Source organism: Orcinus orca, chromosome 12, assembly GCF_937001465.1.
Source record: "Orcinus orca chromosome 12, mOrcOrc1.1, whole genome shotgun sequence".
In the NCBI taxonomy this organism is placed as follows: Eukaryota; Metazoa; Chordata; class Mammalia; order Artiodactyla; family Delphinidae; genus Orcinus; species Orcinus orca.
Genome location: NC_064570.1, coordinates 12,441,179 through 12,459,229, shown reverse-complemented (window position 1 = coordinate 12,459,229; position 18,051 = coordinate 12,441,179). Strand labels below are relative to the sequence as shown.

The following is an 18,051-nucleotide window of genomic DNA, read 5'->3' as shown; positions in this document are numbered from 1 at the left end:
GTTAGGACAGGACACCGTTCACTCAATTTCTTAAAAATAATAAAAATATTTCCCTTTTTATTTTTTGTGAGAGAAGACAAAATTACGTTGTGCTTCTTTTTGTGCCATTTCTAAATAACAGCAATTATTTAAATAAACCTGCAAGATAACCATTGCAATGTCACAATACTACAGGTTCACATCAGATTGTTAAATTCATGGTCCTGCTAATACCATGGGGTTGCCTCTAAGCCACATGAAGTAAACATCCCAGAAAAAAGAAGTTCCACAACCTCTTTTGGTGAGATCTAAGTACCTATCAACCCTCCTTATCAGGAAATTCTTATTTACATCTAGATTTAAATTGCATATTGCCTTAAGTATCTCTGAATGTTTCTCGTATGTTTTATGGAAGATAAATTAATTGCCAATTTCTATTTGATACTAGCTCTTCAAATATTCAAATCAGACAAAAGACAATCTGAAGTACATGTTTTTCACAATACATTTTAAACAATTCATGTAAAATCATCAGACTATCAGCAAAAATAGAAAACAAAAAAAAATGCTTTCAACGGCTGTGTGTGTGTGTGCAGAGAGAGAAACATTTTAGATTAAAGAAGTTTCATTTTTTCCTCCACAATATCTAAACCGAATTTAGTCAGGTTTAATTGACTTAATCTCTTCTGGTAACAAGTGGAGAATTTGAAAAACATTCTACATAATTGAAAAGCAGTTCTAAAAATTGGTATGCAATCTTATTACAAGATTTTATAATGTTATTTTCAATGTACCTGGCCAGTATTCTGCATATCTAACTATTGATCTAATAGCTACAATGGTTCTACGATATGTTTGAAGAGGGAATATGACAGAGCGGAAATAAAATGGGATTTTAAAATCCAGAGGCCTGAAATCAACTCACGGTCGTCATACGTAGTAGCTGTGTTACTCGGGGAAAAATCCGTTTATTACTCGAAACCAACTTCCTCATTCGTAAAATCAAGATATTTATAATAATTCCAATCCTGTAGGTCTCAAAAATATTTAACAAGATTGTACCTGAAAATGCACTAAAAACTAAAAATACTTTATGTGACTATGTACTATAATACATGATTATAGATATAAACAAGTACTTCATATCTAATAAACAAAAATTTCCTAGTTTTCAAGATAGGTAGGATTTGTATTTCCTTCAGCAACAATGATGAAGTTAAAGTGCTTAAATTGTATTTCCTGGGAAATCCCATACCGACTTTTTATTTTACAAATGTTAGAAGAAAATTTTATTCCTGAAGAAATTAATCATCCTTGTGAAAAAAGGACATGACAAAGGCAATAACTGCTCTAAATTTTAGTCAAGAGTAGACATGCTAGAGTCATGACACACAACTAAAATTTAGGCATTTTTGACCAAGTTCTAGTCTCAGCTTCATAAGATATCTCCCACACTGACCTGCATCTTGGTCTAAAATTCCCACCATTCCCTCAAATGGTCTCCTGAAGTCTTTTCTATAGGCAATTATCTGAGGTCAGCAAAACCTATTAACAAAATATATTAGCCCAAATATCTTATTTGCATAATGTATACCACTTGGAAAGCTAGAACTTAGTGGAGAGCCAGGACGAAAGGTGAAGAAGAGAGTAAGTCAATTTAGACAGTGGGAACACTTTAGAAAATCTGGGCTCCAGGAGACCCCAGGAAGCACTCAAGACAAACTAAGAACCAGGGGAATAGGGAGAGAAGGGAGTTGTAGACAGAGGCATTCCTAGAACGTTCTGGCCCCATGTGAACAAGGTAAATCACATTAGCTCATACAAAAAAAGCAGCTCTGATAAGAAGAGAGAGAGGAAGTAGGAGAGGACAGCTGTAGGATCTGTAAAGGGAAGCATCACCCACTCCAAGCCTCCTGACTGGGAGCCAGTGAATCTCCTCCATCCATCGCTTATGGGCTCCCAGTGCAGCAAGGGCTCTCCAGCTCTACCACCCAACCTTACGGCTGGTTCTAGAGAAAGCCCCCTATCAAACTGTAGGCTCCGTCTCAAGCTTGCCCCACGCCAGGCCTCCGCCTACGCTAGATTCTTGCAGCTGGGCTGGATGAGAAGTGGGGCTCTAAGCAGGACAATACCTCAAGGGATGTGAGCACCCGACACCGAGAGGACTCTATTCAGACTTTTTTAAAGGGGGGCAGGGAGTTTAGTCATTGAGTCAGCCCTCCTCAGACAGTACTTCTCCTAAGGCAAATGATCGTAAAATCTATATAACTGTTCAAACTGTTTCCCCCAACCAGAAGCAGAACTGCATATTATAGAAATGATAAATTAGAGAGGATTTCAGTTTCACTTGAAATATATGAATTTGAAACCTAAACTGGTTTACATGAAAGAATGAAAACAATCTTGAGAACTTCGGTGAGTTTGAGATACATCTAACCCCTCACAACAGGAAATGGAACCCACAAACTAGTCAGTTTCATAAAGGTCTTACATGTGGTTTATTTCACTGGTGAGTGACAAAAAGCCGAGCAAGCAGTGTGCATTTTATGAGACAGTCTTTCCATAGGGAATTATAACAATCATAACAAATACCCGAAGCCTAATCAGATAGTTTTCTCACACAATTTTCTTCCCATTGGCATGTTGTAGGTAAAACTGAAGAATTACTCTAAATTCTGAATTTGCCCTAACTTGGTTTTAAAACTTGAGAAAATTTTCTCTTTTAAATAAATATTCCTTTTTATTGAAAAAGACTATTTTTCTTTTACTTTTTAAGGTGGTTAAAAAAATTCACTCAAAATCACACATTGTATAAACTTAAAAAGGAACCAGTGTAAAAGATACAAATGGACCTCCTCTGATATTGAATGATGGTGCTCACAACCAAGATCAGGGTAATTATTATATTGACTTCTAATATATATAGTAACTATTAAGTCTTACAGGTACAATTTACCCCCCATGATATATTAAAATTCACCATAAAGTGGTTTGTCATTACATCAAACTTCACAATGGTCCTGGTATTAAGCAAAATTATATAGTGTTATGCTAGTCTTGATTTGTGGCATCTACCCAAGTTCCATGGTGTAAAACTTCACGATTGCCAATTTTAGCACTACTTTAACGAAGCCACAACAATTCCTAAATATTTTAGATCCAAGCCAGCTCCAGCTGATAAAGCTATTAGGCATGTTTCTCCACAAACACCTTTGCCCCACAAACATCTTTCCTCCTTCCTGGCAAATTAAACTCAACTTTGTAAAGATAATTTTAAAGCTTTTATATATTAAAATTTTACCTGTAAAAATACATGAAAAACTTGCTTAGTTTTTTTCAGAAGACTAACCATTTTAATATTACTTAATAAGTGAATATGAAAAGAAAATCTCTAATAGTGAAAAATGAAGATAGATAAGAGACTTTTATAATAACAATAGACAGTAATTGAAAACAATGATAGCTAAGAAATATATATAAAGCTTATACTCATATAATGTTTGCCATAGGCCAGTCACTGCTCTGAGTCTTTTCATAAATACCTGGATTGAATTCTCACAACATTTATGGCTTAGGTGCTATTATAATGCACATTTTACAGATGAGGAAATTGAAGCAAACGGAGGTTCAGTATTGTGCCCAAAGTCACAGGAGTAAATGGTAAAATGCAAATATTTGTTTCAAGAGTAAAATTCACAAAGTAGTAGCCTTTAAGGTATTTGCTTTGGTTGTTGATGTTGTATAACGGAGGAGGACAGAGAAGCAAGGACTAGAGTCTGAGGGGAAGCTGGAAGCAATGGCACTTTCTACACAAAAGAGAAATTCGAGAAATATTATAAAAGAAGGACTAGGGGGCTTCCCTGGTGGCACAGTGGTTGAGAGTCCGCCTGCCGATGCAGGGGACACGGGTTCGTGCCCCGGTCTGGGAAGATCCCACATGCCGCGGAGCGGCTGGGCCCGTGAGCCATGGCCGCTGAGCCTGCGCGTCCGGAGCCTGTGCTCCGCAACGGGAGAGGCCACGGCAGTGAGAGCGAGGCCCACGTACCGCAAAAAACAAAACGAAACAAAAAACAAAAAAAGAAAGACTAGGGCAAAGGGGAAGAAGAAAGAGAGAGGAGAAAAGGAAGGATGGACAGGGAGCTGAGGGGGAAGAGGAGGAGGATTTTAGAACATGGAAAGTGAGGGAGAGCAATGTGCCAGGGAAAGAGTTTCTAGCTTAAGCAATGGGATAAATGACATCAATATAGAGGACACGGTCATATATACTGAATTATAATATATTCAGTAATAAACATATTGAGTTTGATGTACATAAGAGGCATCTGATGGAAATAGTATATATAGTACGTAAGGGTTTAAGGATTTGGAGGAAATCTGGAATAAAGACATAAAATTAGGAATCATCAGTGTACAGAGAGTGGACGTCTTGAGTTTGGATAAGATAACCCACATGTGTAGAATGTCAAAGGGTTGAAGTCAGAATCCGAAGGAAGACCAGTATGTTTACACGGAAGCAGCAGGAAAGGTCTAGGAGACTGAGCAGAACAGCACAGGACAAAAGAAAACCAGGAGAGGAGCTGCCATGGAAGTGAGGGAGAGATTGAAGGGAAAGGTGAGCCCAAACCGTTAAATACTACCAGTGTCAAAGAGAAAGAAAAAGTTACTGCAGACCTTGGCAAAACAGTTTCATTGTCGTGTTGGCTGGAAAACAAATTCCAGTGGCTTGGGGAGGAATGGGAATTAAAGAAGTCAACACAGCACTGAAGACTAGTCTCCCCAGAACCTTGATTAAAAAGAGGAGACATGATAGTAACAGGAGGGCCTAGGGCCAAAAGAGAGATCGTCACGTGTTTTTTCAAAACCACACTCCTGTGCTTATCATCTCTCCTGCAGTAAATTCCAGATACACACTTACTCACTGATAGTGGGGAGTGGAAATTGAAAAGCAATTTAACAACATGGTATCAAGAGTCTCAACTCTATCATATTCTAACTCACTGAGCACACAGCTCTTTCTTCCTTTTCTTTCTTACTCTTTGATTTTACTTTTAAGGTAATGAAATCTAAATACACTCATGTCTCCCTATGTACAACTTCCCTCTCATTCACCCCAGGTTACACTAAGCTGAATGTGATTTTTATCATTCCCATGCAATTTTAGTATTTATAAGCAACATTCACAATACTATAAATAATAGCATTAATGGAAATACTTAATTTTTAGTATTGTGTTTTTGAGATTTTTTTCCATGTTGAGACAAGTAGCTCTAATTCTAATATAGCACTATAGTGAATGAAAATGACACATTTATCCATTCATTTAATGACCCACATTTAATTTACTATCACAACACTGTTGCAATTAACAACTTTGTATAACTGCACTGTGCCCCTGGACACATGTTCCTCTGGGCTAGAGTATTTATCTGAGAGTGGACTTCATGGTCATAGGATACGTGCATCTTTAATATTGCAGGTATCCCCGAATTGCTTTCAAAGTGTCCTACTTATAATCCCTCCTGCAATATATAAAACTTTTAGTTCTCTACAACCTGGAATATGTTTTGGTCTTTTCTTTCAAAATTTCAGCAATCTTTCTACCTGTTTCTTTTTTTTTTTTAACTATTCCATTATTTTCTGCTCTTAATTTTGTCTTAATTTTTAATCTGTTTATCTCCCTGTGCCATACATGTCCTGCATAAATTTGTCAATTTACTAACACTCTTTTAGAAAGTATCCAACGTGGAATGTATGCCATTTACTGAGCTTTCTATTTCAAACATTATGGTTTCTTTTCCAATACCTCAGTTTTTTCAAAGCCCACTTGCATTTTATACTTTTTCATTTGTGCCTGCTTTTCTTTCAAAATTGTACAAAAGATTCTTTGAGCTTCATACTTAAAATTTTTTGTCATGCTTTAAAATTTTGTTTTTATGTAAAATAAAGCTATACTTGAATTTTATATTTGAGAGTCTATCTTTCTTAGCATTTCTCAAATCTGTTTTGGACTTTTAAGTTTGCAGAATTGTGAGTGGAAGGGCCTTATGTTCTCTCCCCCTCCCTCTCTCTCTCAGTCTCTCCCTCCCTCTCTGCTCCCCTTTCCCCCATTACGGCTGCACCTCCCTCCTTATCCGTTTGGACGTTGCCTCCACCTGATGTGGAATCGGTCCTACAATCAGGTTCTGACGCCGTCATGGGAACTCCTGCCTATCCAGTTGCTGGTCTGGCTGGTGACTAGGTTTAGCTCCTGATTTTGATACGTGTCCCTATTCCTTCCTTCTTAGGCCCTCAGGTAGCTTGTGGAATTGTGTAACCCCAGGCAGTGCTTTAACAACTGTTTTCTCTTTTCATCTTTAGCCCCTTTCACAAGTGGGGGAGCTGCCGTTTACCATTGTCATTGAGAAGTGAACGTAGGGGCTTCCCTGGTGGCACAGCAGTTAAGAATCCGCCTGCCAGTGCAGGGGACACAGGTTCCAGCCCTGGTCAAGGAAGATCCCACATGCCGCGGAGCAACTAAGCCTGTGCGCCGCAACTACTGAGCCTGCGCTCTAGAACCTGCAAGCCACAACTACTGAGCTCGAGAGCCACAACTACTGAAGCCTACAAGCCACAACTACTGAAGCCCGTGCTCCACAACAAGAGAAGCCACCGCAATAAGAAGCCCGTGCACTGCAAGGAAGAGTAGCCCGTGCTCACCGCAACTAAAGGCCGTGGGCATCAACCAAGACCCAACACAGCCAAAAATTTAACAAAAGAAGTGACCATAGTTCTCTCATATTTAGTGGAGCGTTTTCCCACCTCCCTAACCCGGACCAGGACGCAAACTGCTTCCTGCCTCCAGATGAGGTAGGTGCCCAGCAGGCCGTAGCTTCAGTCATGTTGCCGCTTTTTATTTCTGATCCATAGAGATGATTACTGTGTCTTTGAGCCTAACTGTGCTTTCCCTGTTTTCTGTTTCTCTTTGTCTGTCATTGCTCTGTATTTACAGCAGAGTGGAGTGTCTACGTGTGAACCTGCAGAACCATTATTGAATGGAAGCCAGTCATTTAATGTATGAGATTCCATCTTGAAATCACAGTTTAAGTGTCAAGCGAGTCCCTTCCCACAGTAGCTTCAATATCCCACCAAGACATCTGTCCAATTCCGTTCCTGGCACCTTAGACTTTTTTCTATCCTAGAGAAATGTCAGGCACTTTAACAGCTCCATACTTCTGAATGCTTTATTCTCTTCCCCCATTTTTCATCTGCTTAATGCTTACTCTTCCTTTCAGATCGAGGTCAAATGCCACCTCCACCATAAAGCCCTTTCTGACTTTAGAAGGCATGAGCTCTTATAAAAATCTTACATTCACCCAGTGTTATTTATTTGTAGTCACTGTAACAATTGATTTATATTATTTCCCAAAGATCTTCATGGTAGGTACTATTTTTACCTTCCTTTCCACGAAAGGAACTTCATCTCGGTGTGCTTAAGTAACTTCCCCTCAGATCACACATAGCTAGTAGCAGAGCCAAGACTAGGACCCAGGCCAGTCAGGCTCCTACGCCTATTGTTTAACTCAGTGTTACTACTTCTTCTGTCTTTTATATTCCACAATGCATTGCTGATGCCTCTTAAATGGATATTATAATCTATCTGTTTATATATCTGAGTGGTACATACATAGTAGTAACACAATCCATCAATGGTCCAACCCTCTATCCCACACAGCTACTCAATCACTTCCCCTGTTAATGTTGCTTTTTACCAAATCTCTTTTATCAGCTCTGTAGTTGAATGACGACTTTGCTTAGAGTCAATGATTGGCCAAGCATTCAAGATAGAATTGACATTCTTGAACACGTCATGACTTCAAAATCTAGCACCTAGAGGGATGCCTGGCACATAGGAAGCATTCAATAAATATTTACCAAAAGATTAACTGGGTCTTGTATTAAATTTTAGTTCCTATAATGCCTTAATAATAGTGCCTGGTACAAGTGGAGATTTAACAAATATCTGGAAAGCCATCTCTACTGTTTGATTACTCAGAGCTGAAAAATACCTCTGCTAACATCAGCAGAGAAAAGCAACATAAAAGTTGCTCCAACATCTTTCTTCCCCCAGAGAGGCACATACACAGAGAAAAGCCCCTGGGATCAACGGACACGAAGTTTGAACCCACCCCGAGAGATGACCCTTGGCGTTTCCTTGAAGGTAAAATACTATTTCCTCAAGAAACACAGTAGCTCTCCAGCATCCTGTTTTAACCATATCCACCAAATACTAAGAATCAGGAACCCAAGAAGTAGGAAGGCGTGGGGTGGAGGAGAGGCGCTGGGAGGAGGGACACAAGTTTTCCAGTGGTAGCTAACAAGCCCTCACCCAGGCATCTGTTCCCCAGATAGCTGTCATGCACTTCTCCACTCCAAGTCCTACTTGGGACAGAAAATATGCAAAACAGTCTCCTGTGTCCAAGGCAGCATTGGCACAGCCAATTCAACATAGAGTTCTGTTGATGGAGCCTAAAAAAACAAGGTGCCAACATTTCAGCTCTTTCTAGTTGATCAAAAAGGTGGAAAATAGATTCCTCACTTCATCCCTGAATATCACCACATCCCTGAGACACACACCATGAGCACAGGGATGGAGTGGGGGGCAGAGCAGGTTCCCATGGGGGCTGGAATCGTATCTGGGCTGCTCACAGCACACAGTACACATAAAGGCCAGGCAATACATGTTCTGTGAACAACGAATGGAGAGCTCTCTTGTGAAGAAACGCATCAGGGCCCAGTCTGCTGTTAGATCACCACACAGATGACAGTCCACGCAACAGCAGATATAACCCAGTGACCACCGGGCCAGAAGCAAATGTCCATTCACATTCAGTGAGCTTGTCCTAATCAGCAGAAAACTGAGCAATGTAACCATGATTTATACGCAGAGACTTTCATTTCAGGAAAAAGTTTTCACTTGACATTTTTTCCAGGCAATATTTACTGAAGTAAATTTATTTTAAACAATTTTCGAGAAAACACTGTCATAAAGTTTTGATCTAAGATGATTCTGACATTTCTTCCCCACTAGAGCAATCCCTGAAAGTAATCCCTGAAAGCTTTAGGTAAAAGAATTATGTACGATGGTAAAAGAGGTGATGTGTACATTCTCTCTGAGCCTTATCATTAGATTAAGGCTGTTTTCCTTCTCTAGGCAGAATGTTGTTACTAAAATCTGAGACCAGAGAAGTTTCTTAACCAAGCCTTAAGATTCACATGCTGGTCGTTATTATTTATTTATCTATCTATTTATTTTAATAAGAAACTAATCATAACCATATGACCCAGCAATCCCACTACTGAGAAAACCATAATTCAAAAAGAGTCATGTACCAAAATGTTCACTGCAGCTCTATTTACAATAGCCAGGACATGGAAGCAACCTAAGTGTCCATCATTGGATGAATGGATAAAGAAGACGTGGCACATATATACAATGGAATATTACTCAGCCATAAAAAGAAATGAAACTGAGCTATTTGTAAGGAGGTGGATGGACCTAGAGTCTGTCATACAGAGTGAAGTAAGTCAGAAAGAGAAAGACAAATACCGTATGCTAACACATATATATGGAATTTAAGGGGAAAAAAATGTCATGAAGAACCTAGGGGTAAGACAGGAATAAAGACACAGACCTACTAGAGAATGGACTTGAGGATATGGGGGGGCGGGAAGGGTGAGCTGTGACAAAGCGAGAGAGTGGCATGGACATATATACACTACCAAACGTAAGGTAGATAGCTAGTGGGAAGCAGCTGCATGGCACAGGGAGATCAGCTCAGTGCTTTGTGACCGCCTGGAGGGGTGGGATAGGGAGGGTGGGAGGGAGGGAGACACAAGAGGGAAGAGATATGGGGACATATGTATATGTATAACTGATTCATTTTATTATAAAGTAGAAACTAACACACCATTGTAAAGCAATTATACTCCAATAAAGATGTAAAAAAAAAAAAGAAACTAATCATAAAAGAAAACTAAGCCATACGGATTTGGTGTATAATGCTTAATCACCACAGTATAATGTACGGAAAGCCTTATAAACATCAAGAATTACACAAATGGATGTTTAGCGATTGCACCAAATTTAATCATTTATGTTAAAAATTTCCCCAAAAGCTACAGGTGACCCGGATCCTACAGGTGATTACCACCACTTACTGCACAACTACTAAGTGCCAAGGACCAGAGATTCGATGGCAAGCAAGTTCTAACACAGCTTCCAGTGAAACCCAGACAAAAGAGAGCTGAACAAGGATAATGAGGTCTGCACACCATTACAGTGCTTACCTAGAACTGGGGAGTCAGGGCAGGCCCTCCAGATAAAGACCTGCGCCTAAGAGGATGTGATACAGAGATGCAGGTACAAGCCAGGAGGCATTGACCACCGAGTGCAGGTAGGTTTTGGACGTGGTCACCACATTCCGAGTGGCCAAGCCACATCATGTAAGTTATGTTTGAAAGTATGAAGTTCGTCTGAGAGCCAAGCGAAGCCACTGAACAGATAGAAGCAGGGGGGTGGCAAAGTGACATCTGCAGTTAGGAAAATCCACCCTGGCTGTTGTGAGGCGGCGGAGAGTAGTCGGGGGTGGGGTAGTTGAGAGCAGGTGCAGAGAGAGGCAAAGAGCCCAGTGAACAGAAGGAAGGGCAAGCGTCGCATCTGCGAAGACGGAGAAATATTTAGGAGGGAAAACAGACAGAACTTGGTGAGTTAATACTTTTTGATTCTGTGTGACGCTTTAGCTTTGAAAATTCTGCTCTTTCCCTTCAGAGGAGAGAAAACCGGAGGAAAGAAAAGAATACCAGCAGATAACAGCAACTCAGCTTAACAAAAAAAGAGCAATGCTTTTTAACTATGCTATACTATAATATACTATAATGAGATTTCAGATGCTTAGAATCTACTTTCTTGAACAGTTTTATTAGCACCACTTCACCATATCACCCTGCCCCGACCAGGTGGTCGGCTTCTCCTCTTCGTACTCCAGCACCAAGCAGAGAGCTCAGCACATGTAGCTCAATACATGTTAGTTTAGTGGAAATGAGGTGTAATTTGGGATGCGATTAGGCCAAATGTGTCACGCCTACCGAAACTACCTAGCATAAAAATAGGTCTCCTGTGCTACATTTTATTTAGAGAACAAATGACAGCAGAAAATTGAACTAATTTTCTGAATGGAAAGATAAAGTAGGGTAACCACTGAAAAGCAGCTGGAAGAAATGCTTAAGAGAGACATTAAGCAGTACTGCCCAGATGCTGATGGCTGTGAGATAAAAATAACAGGTAAATAGACACACAAGGAGAGCTGAGCTGATTGCGTCCAGGAGTGGAGAATGGCTCATGAAATGAGAAAGACCCATAAAGAGCCAGAGTTCCCACCAAGAAGAACAGAATCCACTTGTGCCCAGGACCAAGGGGAAGCAGGTTACCTATTACAGCAGTAATAGCTATAGACTGGGGGCTACAGAACGATATGTTAGTCCTTTGGTAATCACATCTGCCATCTTTGTTCCAAAACCCAAGGCTATACTTTTTTTAATAAGATGTGGAGATTTTAACTTGTTTCAAGTCACAATTAAATCTCCAATTCCCACCTATTACAGTGGTTGACACTTGATAAACTCAGGAGAGGTAATCAGTGAGCATTAAATGAATGTCTCAATGAATGAATGAACGAACTTATTCATTTAACGTCCTTAGGTGGTCTCTTATTATCTTAATTTCCATTCTCTTAAACATATAAGATGAACTCCTTCCAGCTGGAAGACTACATTTTTTCTTCAGAAAAAGCAAAGCAGTGTAATAATTAAACCCTCCATTACCTTTCTCAAGGATCCAACAGTCCTAATTCTTTCTTTTCATATCTTTGTTCCACATAACACATGACACATATGCTTATAATCCCATGCATTTTTTTCTTTTTAAAACTTTTCATAAACTTTCGCTTTTCTGAACCTGAGTCTCCCTGACTCTATCTTTACAGATCTGTGACATCCATTTGCTTTTGCCCTTGACCAAACCACAGTGAGGGCTTCCCTGGTGGCACAGTGGTTGGGAATCCGCCTGCCAATGCAGGGGACACGGGTTCGTGCCCCGGTCTGGGAAGATCCCACGTGCCGCGGAGTAGCTGGGCCCATGAGCCATGGCCGCTGAGGCTGCGCGTCCGAAGCCTGTGCTCCGCAACGGGAGAGGCCACAGCAGTGAGAGGCCCGCGTACCGCAAAAAAAAAAAAAAAAGTAAATAGGGGATTCCCTGGTGGTGCAGTGGTTGGGAGTCCGCCTGCCGATGCAGGGGACGCGGGTTCGTGCCCCGGTCCGGGAAGATCCCACATGCCGCGGAGCGGCTGGGCCCGTGAGCCATGGCCGCTGAGCCTGCGCGTCCGGAGCCTGTGCTCCGCAACGGGAGAGGCCACAACAGTGAGAGGCCCGCGTACCGCACAAAAAAAAAAAAAAAAAAGTAAATAGCTAGGAGTCTTAAACAAATGCTTGGTCATCATAAGAAACCCTCAGACTCTAACAAGAGGATCATTTAATTCCATTGTGACTAACCAAATGGAGGACAATAAATAGCTAGCCAAACTTAAAATCGACATAATTTTTTACTCATTCATCAAATTGACAATTAATATTTCAAGTCAAGTATTCCAAAGGGTACTTACAAGATCACTGCCATCAGTAGCCATGTATGATGTCAAATTGATAGAAACAAAAACTAGAAGAAAAGAAGGATTTTCAGTTAAATGTGGAATTAAATTGTTCATAAAAGCGTATATCTCTTTGACGGGAAGAAGGGCATTTCTATTTTGATTGATGAATTTCACAATAAAAGTGATTCATTACATGGCCTTTTAATCCAGAATAAGCCCACTGTTAAAAACTGAGTTCATAAAATAAGCCAGAATTTCATCTGCAAGTTTGTCAGTATTTTTTTCAAGTCTACAGCAAGCTGTATCTAGTTTTTATCTACTTAATATTGTATAATACATAAACGTATATCTTTGAAAAGTGAAAATATTTTCATCTTCATGATGAACAACATAATGTAAGATGCAGAAATATTTGATCCATTACTATTATTCTGATTGTGTTAATTTAACAATTTCAAAAATGTAACTAATCCCTCTGCCTCAGAAGTCCCAACTTTAATATAAAGATGAGCCCCTTTTGATGTATTGCACTTTGTAGTGGATTACCTGAAAAACAAGACACTCTGGTTTCAAGAAAAGGAGATGAAAACAAAAAGAAAAAAAAAATCTCATATCTTCAGACTTTGACAAGCGAGAAACTTGGTAAACATCCACAAGCCACTGAAACTCTCCCCAAAGCAAAGAGCTTTTCAGTTCTTCCCAGTGACACCATAAATGCAGATCCAAACCCCATGTGACTTTATTTCTTATACCAATGGTTCCCAAGTTCTGAAAGATGTATACCGCTTTTATATGTCAAAAATGCCATATTTATATTACATAAATATGAATAAAACATTTATTTGTAAAATGCCAAAGAGAAAAACCACAATAAAAAGACCAACCAATTTAATTACTTAATTTTTAAATTACTTGTTTAAAAAATACACTAAAATATAAATAGAAAATCAAACCACAAGCTGATGAAAATATCTGCAATATACATTTAATACATGAGAATCATAACATAAAGAGTCCTTACTCACCAATAAGAAAATAATAAGCAGACTGGGAGATGAAGACGGTGAAATAGAAGGACGTGGAGCTCACCTCCTCCCACAGATACATCAAAACTATATCACATGTGGAGCAGTTCTCACAGAACACCCACTGAGTGCTGGCTGAAGGTCTCATACAGCCACAGCTGCAAGAAAGACCACCACATGACTGGGTAGGATGAAAGGGGGAGAAAAGGAAGCGGGACGGGACCTGTACCCCTGGAGGGAGCTGTGAAAAGTTCCCTCACCCTGGGAACCGCCTTCACTGGCTGGGAGATCAGCCAGGACAGATAGGAAGCTTCAGGGGCTCAGAGGTGAGTGCAGCAGCCAGCTTGTAGAAGGCAGGACAAAGAGAGACCTGCACAGAAGGTCCTGGCCACCTCACTGCATGCCCCAGCCTGAAGCGCATACCTGCTGGAATGCTCGCCGGTGGCAGCTGGGTTCTGATACTCGGGCTTCAGCAGACAAACCCAGGGAGAAGATTCAGTTAGGCCACGCAGAGACAGCCCCAAGGGCCTCAGGAGTGGTCCAGGTCACAGCTGGCGGTGTGTGAGGGCAAATAGGAGCCCTATTGTCACTGCTAGTGCAAAGAGGGGGGCATGGCCCTGTCACAGCAGCCTCATTCTCAGCCTGCTCACAGAGGGTGCAGCCCCAACTCTACAAGCTCTGGGCGCACCCAAACACCTGCAGGTTGCCCACACACAGAAGTGGGGCTGAAATCTGAACTGATTCCTGGTGGGCGCGTGACTTCCACAGATTTACGCCACTGGCAGATTTGTGAGCGCAGCGCCTGAGGGACTTGCAGCCCGATTGCCAGCTTTTCCTCTGCTGAGATGGGGCAGAGGGCAGTTTCAACAGTGCACTTTGTAAGCACGCACAAGGGTGAGAGGCAACATCACAGAGCACACGTCTCAGCGGACGGCTCCTGCGGGGGAATACCCACTGGCTCCTTTCCCAGCGAGAGTGCGCCAGTCCCTTTCCCAGCGAGAGTGCACCACAGCTTAGAACCAGATCTGAGGGCTTCTATTCCAATAAGTGGGGAGCAGGCCCTGCCCCCGACAGGGCTATGACAACCATGGAGCAAAGAGGAGACCCCTCCAACATCCAGTGCAGGCTTTGGCCACCACAACATCAATCACACCCTCTATCAAGGGGATAATGGCCAGCACACACTGAGGAAAGATGTGGCAGGCATCCATACCGAAAACAGCCCTAGCACGAAAAATATTAGCCTCATACAGGACGCTAAAAATATTAGACTCAAATAAAAACAGCCCTTCAAGACCACAATAGATAACTGCTTCTCCTAAATTAATAGAGTCAGAGAAATATAAGTAAAATGAAGGAGAAACCATTCCCAATTAAAAGAAGAGAAATCCCCTGAAAGAACAAACAATGAGACAGACCTCTCCAGTTTACTAGACCCCAAGTTCAAAAAGGAAGTAATAAAAATCCTGAAGAAATTAAGAAAGACTATGGATAGAAGTGTGGATCACTGTAATGAGGAAATAGAAACTATAAAGAGGACAATTAAAATTAGACAACTCAATTGCCAAGATGAAAACTGAGCTAAATGCAACAAAGAGCAAACTAAATAATGCAGAAGAGAGAAGAAGTGATCTGGAAGATAGAATAATGGAAATCACTCAATCAGAATAGCAGACAGAAAGAAAAATGAAAGCAACATGAGACCTACGGGATAATATAAAGCGTGCCACAGGAAGATCAGCTCAGTGCTTTGTGACCACCTAGAGGGCTGGGATAGGGAGGGTGGGAGCGAGACGCAGAGGGAGGAGATATGGGGGTATAGATATATGTATAGCTGATTCACTTTGTTATAAGGCAGAAACTAACACACCAATGTAAAGCAATTATACTCCAATAAAGATGTTAAAAAAAAAGAAGCATGCCAATCTACACATAACAGGGATCCCAGAGGATAAAAAAGAGAAAAGGGGACCAAAAAAGTATTTGAAGAAATTATGGCTGAAAACTTCCAAAACCTAAAGAAGGAAACATATTCAGGTACAGGAAACACAGAAATGAAATGAACTGTCAGAAAAAAAAAAAAAAAACCTTTTTAAAATCATGTCAAAAATAAAATAAACCTCTTTTAAAATCATGTCAAAAAAAATAAAATACCTAGGAATAAACTTGACCAAGGAGGTGAAAGACTTATACACTGAGAGCTATAAAACACTGATAAAGGAAACTGAAGATGATTCAAAGAAATGGAAAGATACCCCATGCTCTTGGATTGGAAGAATTAATATTGTTAAAATGACCATATTACCCAAAGCAATCTACAGATTTAATGCAATGCACCCTATCAAATTACCCATGATATTTTTCACAGAACTAGAACAAATAATCCTAAAATTTATATGGAACCACAAAAGACCCAGAATTGCTAAAGCAATCCTGAGGAAAAAGAAGAAAGCTAGAGGCATGACACTCCCAGACTTCAGACAATACTACAAAACTACATAATCAAAATAGCATGGTATTAGCACAAAACAGACATATGGATCAATGAAACAGAATAGAGAGCCCAGAAATAAACCCACACACCTATGGTCAATTAATCTTCGACAAAGGAAGCAAGAATATACAATGGAGAAAAGACAGTCTCTTCAGCAAGTGTTGTTGGGAAAGCTGGACAGCTGCATGTAAATCAATGAAGTTAGAACACTCCCTCACAATATACACAAAAATAAACGCAAAATGACTTAAAGACTTAAATATAAGACAGGACACCTTAAAACTCCTACAAGAGAACATAGGCAGAACATCCTCCATCATAAACTGAGCTTGGTATTAACAGATCCACACTACTACATATAAAACAGATAAGCAACAAGGTCCTACTGTACAGCATAGGGAACTAGATTCAATACCTTATAATAACCTACAATGGAAAAGAATCTGAAAAACTATATATACGTATGTGTAGATACATATATATGTATAACTGTATCACCTTTCTGTACACCAGAAACTAACACAACAGTGTAAATCAAATATACTTCAAGAAAAAAAACTAAAAATTAAAAAAATAAAATAGAGAATGAATAAAATAGCAAGTGAAGGAAAATTCAAAACATAAAAATGACTAATGTTTAATCTCATTAGTAATAAAATATGTGCAGAGTAAAACAACAGCCTAATTCCATTTTCATTCTTCAAGATTGGCATACACAAAAGAATTGTCAGAAGCCAAGTTTGCTGGAGGTGTGGTGAAAAGAATAATTTGTTGTTGGGATGTCAACTTATTACAGCCTTACTGGAGGGCAAGATGATGTTGATGACAGTGGTGACAACGGCTGCTGACATTTGCTGCATCTTTACTATGTGCCATCAACCATGCTTAGTACTACTGAGTTTTCAATATATTCTTAATGAAAAAGTAGGGTAAAATATGTGCGATTTAACTTCATTCAATTTTTATTATAAAAATGTGGGTTTACATACATACAACTCAAACATCAATGCAATGGGGAAAAAAGTCGGAAGAAATCCACAGCAAAATGTGTATAGTAATTATGAGTTATAATAAGAAGTTATTTTTTATTCCCATACCTATTTATTTTCCTACAATAAGTGTTTATTTATAAAATGAAGATGTTCAGGTAAAATACTATGAATATTTTTTGATTCTGTATACTAATGTATTTTTCGTATCAATCACCTGAGCAAGTACATAATAAGTAAAAGCTAGTTTTAATTCAGCAGCGCTTTTAGGTAAAGAAGCTTGCAGAACTTGTAGAAGTTAAAAGCGAAGCTTGGAATTGGTCTGGACTGAACTTAAATCCCAGCTTAAATACAGCTTTTACTCTGTAATCGTGGGCAAATAACTGATGTTTTGAGACCTCAGGACTCCCATCTGTGAAATGTGGATAAGAATTGTATTTTCTTCTTACGATTAGATAAGAATTAAATGAGAAAATATCTTTATTTTCTTTATCTATAAAATATCTATATCTATAAAATATCTTTATAAGGCCCTTTATAAGGGGCTTAACATAGAATAAATGCTCAATAAATTATTTTATTGTCATAAAACATACTCATTCCCTAAGCAAGCATTTATTAAAGGTCAATTATATATACTCTTTAAATAAGTTGTAAGGGATCACAGTGTAACCTTTCCTGACTCTATGCAGATGGCTAATTGGCCCCTCCCCTATAATAACATAAATTGATTGCATTTATATATTGCATATATTTATTGATGATTTAATATATCATGCTATACTATTGTTAGAACCACTTTATGAATAATATACTATTATTAGTCCCATGTCTTAGATAAGGCAATTTAGAGGAGGAAGTTAGTAAACAGGTATTTCCAA

General features: G+C 39.6%; 1 protein-coding gene across 12 annotated transcripts in view; it reads right to left on the bottom strand.

Moving 5' to 3' along the window:
- The window catches only part of IPCEF1 (interaction protein for cytohesin exchange factors 1), a 183,154-nt gene that overhangs the window by 81,573 nt on the left and 83,530 nt on the right, over positions 1-18,051 (bottom strand). For 8 of the 12 annotated variants that reach the window (XR_004476519.2, XM_033404499.2, XM_033404489.2 and 5 more), the window contains 2 exons: positions 13,688-13,845; positions 12,675-12,727 (listed from right to left, as the gene is read on the bottom strand). Coding sequence is in view for 11 of the 12 variants with exons in the window: in XM_033404499.2 (XP_033260390.1) it covers positions 12,675-12,727; positions 13,688-13,835 (201 nt within the window). In the remaining variant the exon portion in view is untranslated. Of the gene's footprint in view, positions 1-12,674; positions 12,728-13,687; positions 13,846-14,110; positions 14,247-18,051 lie in introns of those variants that run through there. The other 4 variants (XM_049695183.1, XM_033404543.2, XM_033404535.2 and 1 more) reach the window with 2 other exon arrangements.